Source organism: Calliphora vicina, chromosome 1 (assembly GCF_958450345.1).
Source record: "Calliphora vicina chromosome 1, idCalVici1.1, whole genome shotgun sequence".
Taxonomy (NCBI): domain Eukaryota; kingdom Metazoa; phylum Arthropoda; class Insecta; order Diptera; family Calliphoridae; genus Calliphora; species Calliphora vicina.
This window is the reverse complement of record NC_088780.1, coordinates 10,385,844-10,397,448: the sequence shown is the minus strand read 5'-3', so window position 1 is coordinate 10,397,448 and position 11,605 is coordinate 10,385,844. Positions and strand designations below refer to the sequence as shown.

At 32.3% G+C, this 11,605-nt stretch overlaps 3 protein-coding genes across 3 annotated transcripts in view; 1 reads left to right on the top strand and 2 right to left on the bottom strand.

The window, feature by feature from the left end:
* Ino80 (chromatin-remodeling ATPase INO80) overlaps positions 1 to 11,605 on the top strand; it is a 139,542-nt gene that overhangs the window by 46,944 nt on the left and 80,993 nt on the right. The gene's annotated exons all lie outside the window — the stretch shown is intronic.
* Positions 211 to 3,361, bottom strand: LOC135949410 (putative serine protease K12H4.7). Its single transcript, XM_065498959.1, has 5 exons — positions 3,137 to 3,361; positions 2,881 to 3,062; positions 965 to 1,432; positions 730 to 899; positions 211 to 613 (listed from the first exon to the last, which is right to left on the bottom strand). Exons 1-5 carry the CDS (start codon positions 3,359 to 3,361, stop codon positions 216 to 218), a joined length of 1,443 nt encoding a protein of 480 aa, XP_065355031.1. The 3' UTR covers positions 211 to 215.
* LOC135963896 (putative serine protease K12H4.7) lies at positions 5,812 to 8,769 on the bottom strand. The gene is made up of 6 exons (XM_065515898.1): positions 8,534 to 8,769; positions 8,056 to 8,473; positions 6,716 to 6,947; positions 6,485 to 6,651; positions 6,138 to 6,428; positions 5,812 to 6,069 (listed from the first exon to the last, which is right to left on the bottom strand). Exons 1-6 carry the CDS (start codon positions 8,753 to 8,755, stop codon positions 5,963 to 5,965), a joined length of 1,437 nt encoding a protein of 478 aa, XP_065371970.1. The 5' UTR covers positions 8,756 to 8,769; the 3' UTR covers positions 5,812 to 5,962.

The window sequence follows — 11,605 nt, the reverse complement described above, 5'->3', positions numbered from 1 at the left end:
TTTCGCCATAATATATCTCTAATAATCAGTTGTTCTTATCTGGTGGTATTTTTTTGGTATTTCTGGTGTGTTTCGTTTTAGATTTTACAAGAATATTAACTTGATAGTTTGTCCCTAAACTATTAAACACTGAAATGGTTTTCTTTTAATCGAATATTTTTTTATTATTAAATTAAAGTATAAACTACATAAATAAATATTCATTCAACATTTAATTAAGCCAACCATTCACGTACTAATTCCACTAAACGTTCCTTAGAGGCTCTCATTTCGGGACTATCATAACTGCTTATGGAACCAAAATCGGCACAGTGAGAGGCTCGAGGTATAACCGAAGCACCCTCGGACAAACCATGACCCATTGCACTCCAGGGATCTAAGGCTCCATGAGTCATGTATACATTTTTCACTTCCGGATTCATGCCACCAAAGAATTCATTGGTTTCGTTCACCAACTGATTAATGTGTTCATTGGTGTATTTGGAGCCAAAGATGTCATAACACAAGGTGGTGTAAAGCAAGGCAGGGAATTTACTGCCAAAGGGTTGATTTCTCGAGGTGGAACTTTGATACCAGCCGTATTCATTGCAGGTTTGGAAGTACCAGGGACGGGCTAAAGGATATACAAAATTAAATAATAATGAATTCTTAAAATTAGTGACAGTTCCACGATGGCGAAAGATTTATTAAGTTTACGACATCATGGAACTGTTTGTCATTTGTACTCACAAGCTCCCTTGGCATAAGTAGAATCCATGTAGTAGCTCAAGGTATCCTTATAGCTGACATCAACACAGCCACTGGAGGCACCAACTCGATACAAAAAGAATGTGCTTATGGCAGTCAAATCATCATCAAAACTCATTAAATAGTTGCAATAATAAGGAACATCTCCTTCCCTTTGGAAAAAATATTATAAAAATTACTCAATTTTAAACATATAAAATCTCCTTCGTAAACTTACTTTTGATATTGAACAATACCCGAAAATATATTCGAAATGGTGCCAAACAGAGACCACAAATCCAAATCATTATGATGATCAAAAGAATTACACAACTGCAACATGGCTTTAGCTTCAGCCGAACGATTACCGGCAAACATGGCCTCCAATTCGGCCACACCATTTTGTACACGATTATAGCACTGTTGGGAACCCAATTCTAGCAAAGCTTTTCCTACCACTTCTTTGTATTCTTTGAAATCAACTTTGGCCAAAATCGGAGCACTTGAGGCAAAACCACCATTAACCAATTCTGGATAGAGTTTGCTAAACCATACTACCATAGTGGCTGAGTAAGAGCCACCGGAAATGATTACTTTAGAGTTGGCTAAACGGGGATCCGTGGCACGTTGAGTGCGTATGAAGTGGGCCAAATCGGCCAAGGCCTGTTTGACATGCAAGTATTGAATGTTTTCCACCAAGAGATTGCTGGGAATAAAACATAAAATGAAGTTAAAAGAGTTTTATAGAGAGTTTTTTGTTTGGAAAATTTTAACTTTTAAACTATTCAATTCAACGTCCTATTAAAGACTAAGTCTTATTAAAGTCTACGTCTTATTAATGACTAAGTCTTATTAAAGACTACGTCTTATTAACGACTACGTCATATTAAAGACTACGTCTTATTAAAGACTACGTCTTATTAAAGACTACGTCTTATTAAAGACTACGTCTTATTAAAGACTACGTCTTATTAAAGACTACGTCTTATTAAAGACTACGTCTTATTAAAGACTACGTCATATTAAAGCCTACGTCTTATTAAAGACTACGTCTTATTAAAGACTACGTCTTATTAAAGACTACGTCTTATTAAAGACTACGTCTTACTAAAGACTACGTCTTATTAAAGACTACGTCTTATTAAAGACAACGTCTTACTAAAGACTACGTCTTATTAAAGACTACGTCTTATTAAAGACTACGTCTTATTAAAGACTACGTCTTATTAAAGACTACGTCTTATTAAAGACTAAGTCTTATTAAAGACTACGTGTTCTTAAAGACTAAGTTTTATTAAAGACTACGTCTTATTAAAGACTACGTCTTATTAAAGACTACGTCTTATTAAAGACTACGTCTTATTAAAGACTACGTCTTATTAAAGACTACGTCTTATTAAAGACTACGTATTATTAAAGACTACGTCTTATTAAAGACTACGTCTTATTAAAGACTACGTCTTATTAAAGACTACGTCTTATTAAAGACTACGTCTTATTAAAAACTAAGTCTTATTAAAGACTACGTCTTATTAAAGACTACGTCTTATTAAAAACTAAGTCTTATTAAAGACTACGTCTTATTAAAGACTACGTCTTATTAAAGACTACGTCTTATTAAAGACTACGTCTTATTAAAGACTACGTCTTATTAAAGACTACGTCTTATTAAAGACTACGTCTTATTAAAAACTAAGTCTTATTAAAGACTACGTCTTATTAAAGACTACGTCTTATTACAGACTACGTCTTATTAAAGACTACGTCTTATTAAAGACTACGTCTTATTAAAGACTACGTCTTATTAAAGACTACGTCTTATTAAAGACTACGTCTTATTAAAGACTACGTCTTATTAAAGACTACGTCTTATTAAAGACTACGTCTTATTAAAGACTACGTCTTATTAAAGACTACGTCTTATTAAAGACTACGTGTTCTTAAAGACTAAGTCTTATTAAAGACTAAGTCTTATTAAAGACTAAGTCTTATTAAAGACTAAGTCTTATTAAAGACTACGTCTTATTACAGACTACGTCTTATTAAAGACTACGTCTTATTAAAGACTACGTCTTATTAAAGACTACATCTTATTAAAGACTAACACTTTGATTTCCTATAAATTCTCTCTTAAATTTCCTTTTCTCAACTTACCTAGTAGGTTTACTTTGACCATAATAACGATGTTCCGTATAAAACAAAATACCCTTATGTTCCTTGGCCAAATCGGGGAAAATACCACTTTGTATGTTGCCAGGGAAAATTTCCCATTCACCGCCCAAATAAATAAACAAAGGACCACCATCCTCAAAATGTTCTTCATTTACCAAATAACGCTGGAATAAAAAAAACAAACAACCATTAATCTATGTAACACATTTATTTAATAATTTTCCTTCAATTTGTATACCATTTGCCAGGTCTCTTCATTGCTATCATCGAAATGATCCAATTTTTGTTCAATCCATTTTGTTTCCACAGTAGCTCTGCTCGTTACCTCAATTACGGGAGGACCTCTTTGCAATTGTTTCAAAGATTCAACAAAGGCTGGTATCTTTTTAATTTGATCCTGCTGTTGTGTTTTAGCCAAGGCCACAATGGCTAAAATGGCCACAACCGTTAAGGTAAATTTCATTTTGGTAAATGAGTTTGGTATTGGTTTAAGGAAAGGGTTTTATAATTTCTGTGGCCAAGAGTTGTAAATTTTAATTTGATTATAATTTTGATAAGATTTTCGATTAGGATTTATGATCGCTCATATTGTTTCGTTTTATACCATATTCGCCATAATTTATCGCTGGTCATCAAGTTTTCTTATCTTGTGGTATTTTTGGTATTTAATTTTTAGATTTTATAAGACTATATTGCCTTGATAGTGAAAAAATGGTAGTTTTAAGCTGAATTGGCCTTATAATAAAAAACTTTTGTTTACAATTTATAATAGAAAGTGTGTCTTCACAAGATCAAAAACTAGTTTTATTTTAAATTTCTGCATTTAAATTTCCTTTATTTTCCCTCTCTGTTTTCCCTATCTTCGCCAACAGTTGATAATCGTAATCAGTATTAAGTAATTGATAATATTGCATTATATTAAAAAGGAACAGGCCTTTTTTGAAAGTTCTCAATCCAATAATAAATTATTCAATTAATTTATAATAAATGCTTGCACAAATGGGGAAGGGAGTGAGAGTATAATACACCAATTATAATCAATATTTACAATTCGCATTTGCAATTTAGCGTAGTCTTATTGCCTTCCAATAGCCTTTTCAATCAAGATTAGCTGAAAAATTACATATTTCTCTGAACAAGAAAGCGGAACATGTGGGAGCGTATTTTTTGAAGACCCTTTCCCCCAGTCTACAGTCCAATGAATTTGTAGGAGATTCCATATTGAGGAAGAGCTACTTTTTATTAAAGACTACGTATTATTAAAGACTATGTATTATTAAAGACTACGTCTCATTAAAGACTTCCTCTTATTAAAGACTTCCTGTTATGGAAGCCTTCATCTTATTAAAGACATCCTCTTGTTGAATACTTCCCCTTATTGAAGACTTCCTCTTATTGAAGAATTCCTCTTATTGAAGACTTCGTCTTATTAAAGACTACGTCTTATTAAAGACTACGTCTTATTAAAGACTACGTCTTATTAAAGACTACGTCTTATTAAAGACTTCCTCTTATTGAATACTTCCCCTTATTGAAGACTTCCTCTTATTGAAGAATTCCTCTTATTGAAGACTTCGTCTTATTAAAGACTTCCTCTTATTGAAGACTTCGTCTCATTAAAGGCAATGTCTTATTAAAGACTACGTCTTATTAAACACTACGTCTTATTAAAGACTACGTCTTATTAAAGACTACGTCTTATTAAAGACCACGTCTTACTAAAGGCTATGTCTTATTAAAGGCTATGTCTTATTAAAGACTACGTCTTATTAAAGACTACGTCTTATTAAAGACTACGTCTTATTACAGACCACGTCGTATTACAGACCACGTCTTATTAAACACTACGTCTTATTAAAGACTACGTCTTATTAAAGACTACTTCTTATTAAAGACTACTTCTTATTAAAGACTACGTCTTATTAAAGACTACGTCTTATTAAAGACTACGTCTTATTAAAGACTACGTCTTATTAAAGACTACGTCTTATTAAAGACTACGTCTTATTAAAGACTAGGTCTTCTTAAAGACTACGTCTTATTAAAGACTACGTCTTATTAAAGACTACGTCTTATTAAAGACTAGGTCTTCTTAAAGACTACGTCTTATTACAGACCACGTCTTATTAAATACTACGTCTTTTTAAAGTCTACGTCTTATTAAAGACTATGTCTTATTAAAGACTACTTCTTATTACAGACCACGTCTTATTAAAGTCTACGTCTTATTAAATACTACGCCTTATTACAGACCACGTCTTATTAAAGTCTACGTCTTATTAAAGTCTACGTCTTATTAAAGACTACGTCTTATTAAAGTCTACGTCTTATTAAAGACTACGTCTTATTAAAGACTACGTCTTATTAAAGTCTACGTCTTATTAAAGACTACGTCTTATTAAAGACTATGTCTTATTAAAGACTACGTCTTATTAAAGACCAAGTCTTATTAAAGACTACGTCTTATTAAAGACTACATCTTATTAAAGACCACGTCTTATTAAAGACCACGTCTTATTACAGACTTCCTCTTATTAAAGACTTCGTCTTATAAAGTCTTCCTCTCATTGAAGACTTCCTCTTAAAGGATACTTCTAAATCTTAGGAGCTGTTCAACTTTTTCTAAAATTAGAGATTTCATATTTTATTGTCAAACTAAAATAGGTGATGAAAAATTAATTTCTTATTGTGACCTGTCCATTCCCCTACAATTTGGACTTTTTAATCTTTCGCCCTACAATCAAATTCCCAGAATTTTTTGAATCAATTGAGAACTATAGTATTTATATACTTTGATTGAAATCAAACAAAAAATGCTAACTAATAACAATGGGAACGATTAAATTTGCTACTAAATCTCAATACAAATTCATGATTGTGTCATTATTATCGCTCTAGATAAAATACATACACTTTAATCTTAAACAATATTAATTTTATTTATTGCTACAATAAACTAATAAATACTGAATAACAGAAATTAGTGGAAAAACAAATAAAAAAAATAAAAAATAATAAAAATTGTATAAAAGGCGCGTGCAAGTTAATTCTAACTATTTAACCTTTAAGCCAACCACTGTCTAACCAAGGCTGCTACCTTTTCCTTAGAAGCCTTAAGAGCAGGGGTATCCTTATCGCTGATTGAACCCAAATCTTTGCAATGGGCATGATCTAATAAAGAATTATAGGAGATTAAAATAAAACTGTTGTAGAGAGAATCATGAACATTTTTAACTTACAAGGTATAATGGTAACTTGTTGTTCATCCTCAATACCAGCCGACCTCCAAGGATCCAATTGCCCGTGAGTCATGTAAACATTTTCAACTTCAGGCTTGAGACCACCAAAGATTTTATTGGTTTCTGCTAAACGTTTTTGTATGAACTCATTGGTAAACTTCTCGCCATAGGCATCGGCACACAGGGTGGTAAAGAACACCAAGGGATATTTGGTGCCAAAAGGTTGATTGCGTGATCTAGAGGTTTGGAACCAACCGACTTCATTGCAGGTCTGATAAATCCAAGGACGCACTGGGTGTTTAAAACTAAATTAATATAAATTTCAAACAACGTATAATTAGACTTACTTATGTTGGTGCTAAACGAGGAATCCTTAAACAGATTCAAATATGAGCGATACGACATATCGGTACAGGTTTTGGCTGCAAATTTATCCACTATATAATTAGCTACACCAATAACATCACTGGAACCCTCCATAATGCGACTGCAGGCTTTCTGTATACTGCCATCACTTTGGAATTAAAACAAAACAGTTATATTTTTATAATAAATCCTCATTTAGTTTGTATTCTTACTTGTGTGTTTGCACCAAGTTGGCAAATAATTCGGAAATTTCATAGAACAGTGTCCACAGATCCAAATCATTATCTTCATTAAATGAATTGCACAATTTTAACATGGCCTTTGCTTCAGCTCCACGTTTGTTGGCAAACATTGATTCTAATTCTTCGAAACCACGTTTAATGCGATCATGGCAAGTATCGCCACTCACTAGTTTAATTGATTGACCCATGATTTCTTTGTATTCTGAAAGAACAGGGAGAACATATTGGAGTTGAAATACTTGCTTGTCTTCTGTATAACATTTAGTCAGGACTTATCAGACTACATAAAGACTAGGTCCTTATAAAGACTAGGTCCCTATAAAGACTACGTCCTTATAAAGACTAGGTCCCTATAAAGACTAGGTCCTTATAAAGACTAGGTCCCTATAAAGACTAGGTCCTTATAAAGACTAGGTCCCTGTAATGACTAGGTCCTTATAAAGTCTAGGTCCCTATAAAACTAGGTCCTTATAAAGACAAGGTCCCTATAAAGTCTAGGTCCTTATAAAGACTAGGTCCTTATAAAGGCAAGATCCCTATAAAGTCTAGGTCCTTATAAAGTCTAGCTCCTTATAAAAACTAGGTCCTTACAAAGACTAGGTCCTTATAAAGACTAGGTCCTTATAAAGACTAGGTCCCTATAAAGACTAGGTCCTTATTAAGACTAGGTCCCTATAAAGACTAGGTCCTTATAAAGACTAGGTCCTTATAAAGACTAGGTCCTTATATAGACTAGGTCCTTATAAAGACTAGGTCATTATGAATACTAGGTCCTTATGAAGACTAGGTCCTTATAAAGACTACGTCCTTATAAATACTAGGTCCTTATATAGACTAGGTCCCTATAAAGACTAGGTCCTTATAAAGACTAGGTCCTTATAAAGACTAGGTCCCTATAACGACTAGGTCCCTATAAAGACTAGGTCCTTATAAAGACTAGGTCTCTATAAAGACTAGGTCCTTATAAAGGCTAGGTCCTTATAAAGACTAGGTCCCTATAAACCTTAGGTCCTTATAAAGACTAGGTCCCTATAAAGACTAGGTCCTAATAAAGACTAGGTCCTAATAAAGACTAGGTCCCTATAAAGACTAGGTCCTAATAAAGACTAGGTCCTAATAAAGACTAGGTCCTAATAAAGACTAGGTTCCTATAAAGACTAGGTCTCAATAACGACTACGTCCATATAAAGACAACGTCCCTATAAAGACAACGTCCTTATAAAGACAACGTCCTTATAAAGATTACGTCCCTATAACGACTACGTAATATGACTGACTACGTCCTTATAAAGACTACGTCAAAATCTCACCATAATAATCAGCTCTAGCATACAAAGGAGCACTGGAAGCCCAACAACCAGCAGCCAACTCGGGATACAGTTTCTTAAACCAAGTCACCATAGTAGCCGAATAAGAACCTCCCGTCAAAATAGCCTTAGAATTTTCCATGCCCGGTAAAGTGGCCTTCATGGTGCGTATGAAATGAGCCAAATCAGCCAAGGCCTGTTGAACATCTAAATATTTCATATTCTCATTAGTCATGGCATCCACGGGTTTACTCTTGCCATAGAAACGATGTTCGGTGTAAAACAAATAGCCATTATGTTCCTTGGCCATGTCATAAACATGACCACTGCTAATGGAACCAGCCGAAATAAACCATTCACCGCCGACATAAATAAACAAGGGACCACCTGGTTTGTAGAACTCATCATTGGCCATATAACGCTGAAGTTAGGAAATTTTTTAAGGATTTTCAAAAATTTAGTTTCATTCGTTAAAACTTACCATTTGCCAGGTTCTAGTTTCATTGGCATCAAAATGATCTAATTTCTGCTCAATCCATAAAGTTTTTACTTTGGCAGCTCTTGTGGTCTCTTGAGGTCCTGGTTCCTGATGCATTTCATTGAAGATTTTAACAAATGCTGATACCTCTTCATCGTTGGCGGCGGCAAAAGCCACAACAGCCAGTAGAGCTGTTACTATTAAAGCTAATTTAGCCATATTCATGCGTCTTCTCTAAAATCTAGTTGAAGACTGAAATTCAAAGGCCAAATAATATTATGAAAAGTTCTATTTTTAATCAGTTTATACTTCGTTTAACCATTTGATTGATAAAATTACTTAACTAAATATGTATTACGATAATAGTTAGTATACATGTGTTTAAATAAGAATCTAATCTAACAATTAATGGTTAACGAAATAGCTATTATCTGCAAATACTATTTAACAGTGTTTTTTATGAAAAAATTCTTAGTGAAACTAGGGCGATAATAAAATTGTAAATCTGTCATAGTTCTGATCAAAAAAAGGTTTTGGAACAAAAAATCTAAAATTGAAAATAATGGAAATCTGCAATCACTTCAATTTCCTTCCAAATATAAGAATCTATGATCAAAGACTAGGTCCTTATGAAGACTAGGTCCTTATAAAGACTAAGTCCTTATATAGACTAGGTCCTTATAAAGAATATGTCCTTATAAAAATAGGTCCTAATAAAGACTAGGTTTCTATAAAGACTAGGTCCTTATAAAGACTAGGTCCTTATAGAGACTAGGTCCTTATAAAGAATAGGTCCTAATAAAGACTAGGTTCCTATAAAGACTAGGTGCTTATATAGACTAGGTCGTTATAGAGACTAGGTCCTTATAAAGACTAGGTCCTTATAAAACTAGGTCCTAATAAAGACTAGGTTTCTATAAAGACTAGGTCCTTATAAAGACTAGGTCCTTATAGAGACTAGGTCCTTATAAAGACTAGGTCCTAATAAAGACTAGGTATTATATAGAAAAAATTCTTAATGAAACTAGGGCGATAATAAAATTGTAAATCTGTCATATTTCTGATCAAAAAACGATTTTGGAACAAAAAATCTAAAATTGAAAGTAAAAGTCCTTCCAAATATAAGAATCTATGATCAAAACTCGATTTTTGTAAAATTGCTTATAAATTGTGGTAAAGTGGTAAAAATCTGTGATCACTTTAGTTTCCTTCTAGAGCAAAAAAAATCTGTGATCACTTTAATTTCCTTGTAAATCTTAATTTTTCTATAATAGCTTAAATAATGAAAAATCTGTGATCACTTGAATTATCTTCAAAGTGTAGATATTTGTAAAATTGCTTATAAATCGTTAATCAGATGGTTTACAGCGAAATTATGGGAAATCTGCGATCACTTCTGAGAGAGAGTCAAGAGCGAAAATAATGAAAATCTGCGATCACTTCAATTTCCTTCTAAATATAGATACTTGTGATTAAAACTTCGTAATAGTGAGAGAGAAGTTTATAGCGAAAATAATGAAAATTTTCTATCACTTCAATTTCCTTCCAAATATAAGAATTTATGATCAAAACTAGATTTTTGTAAAATTTATTAAATTGTAACCCAGAGGGCTTGTGATCACTTTAATTTCCTTCTAAATATAGATACTTGTGATCAAAAATCTTCGATCACTTAAATTTTCTTCTAAGACCTAAAATAATGAAAATCTCTGATCACTTCAATTATCTTCAAAGTATAGATATTTGTGATCAAAACTACATTTTTTGTAAAATTGCTTATAAATCGTTAAGCAGAGGGTTTAGAGCGAAATTAGGGAAAATCTGCGATCACTTCAGTTCAATAATTGAGAGAGGGTCTAGAGCGAAAATAATTAAAATCTGCGATAGATAACTGTGCTCAAAACTTGATTTTTTGTAAAATTGCATATAGTAGATCGTAATTGTGAGAGAGAGGTTTATATCGAAAATAATGAAAACTGCGATCACTTTAATTTCCTTCTAAATATAGATATTTGTGATAAAAAATCTTCGATCACTTCAATTTCCTTCTAATTCTCTTATTTTGTATAATAGCTAAAATAATGAAAATCTGCGATCACTTAAATTTCCTTCTAAATATAGATAATTGTGCTCAAAACTTGATTTTTGTAAAATTGCATATAGTAGATAGTAATTGTGAGAGAGAGGTTTATTGCGAAAATAATGAAAATCTGCGATCACTTCAATTTCCTTCCAAATATAAGAATTTATGATCAAAACTAGATTTTTGTAAAATTTATTAAATTGTAAACCAGAGGGCTTGTGATCACTTTAATTTCCTTCTAAATATAGATACTTGTGATCAAAAATCTTCGATCACTTCAATTTCCTTATAATTCTCTAATTTTGTATAAGAGCTAAAATAATGAAAATCCGTGATCACTTGAATTATCTTCAAAGTGTAGATATTTGTGATCAAAACTAAATTTTTTTGTAAAATTGCTTATAAATCGTTAAGCAGCGGATTTAGAGCGAAATTAGGGAAAATCTGCGATCACTTCAATTCAATAATTGTGAGGGGGTCTAGAGCGAAAATAAAGAAAATCTGCGATCACTAAAATTTTCTTCCAAATATAATTATTTATGATCGAAACTCGATTTTTGTAAAATTGATTAAATTGTAAACCAGAGGGCTTGTGATCACTTTAATTTCCTTCTAAATATAGATACTTGTGATCAAAAATCTTCGATCACTTCAATTTCCTTCTAAATTTCAATTTTTGTATAATAGCTTAAATAATGAAAATCTGTGATCACTTGAATTATCTTCAAAGTGTAGATATTTGTAATCAAAACTACATTTTTTGTAAAATTGCTTATAAATCGTTAATCAGAGGATTTAGAGCGAAATTAGGGGAAATCTGCGATCACTTCAATTCAATAATTGTGAAAGGGTCTAGAGCGTAAATAAAGAAAATCTGCGATCACTTCAATTTCCTTCCAAATATAAGAATTTATGATCTATTTTTGTAAAATTGATTAAATTGTAAACCAGAGGGCTTAGAGCGAAAGTAGTAAAAATCTGTGATCACTTTA

What these genes read in the sequence shown, in the direction of transcription:
- LOC135949410 (XM_065498959.1), bottom strand. Translation starts at nt 3,361, where the DNA reads ATGAAATTTACCTTAACGGTTGTGGCCATTTTAGCCATTGTGGCCTTG. An exon ending in ATGAAGAGACCTGGCAAATG is followed by an intron (nt 3,063 to 3,136) that starts GTATACAAATTG and finishes TTTTTATTCCAG; the next exon opens with CGTTATTTGGTAAATGAAGA. An exon ending in GGTCAAAGTAAACCTACTAG is followed by an intron (nt 1,433 to 2,880) that starts GTAAGTTGAGAA and finishes TTTTATTCCCAG; the next exon opens with CAATCTCTTGGTGGAAAACA.
- LOC135963896 (XM_065515898.1), bottom strand. Translation starts at nt 8,755, where the DNA reads ATGAATATGGCTAAATTAGCTTTAATAGTAACAGCTCTACTGGCTGTT. An exon ending in AACTTGGTGCAAACACACAA is followed by an intron (nt 6,652 to 6,715) that starts GTAAGAATACAA and finishes TTAATTCCAAAG; the next exon opens with TGATGGCAGTATACAGAAAG. An exon ending in CTCGTTTAGCACCAACATAA is followed by an intron (nt 6,429 to 6,484) that starts GTAAGTCTAATT and finishes TTAAACACCCAG; the next exon opens with TGCGTCCTTGGATTTATCAG.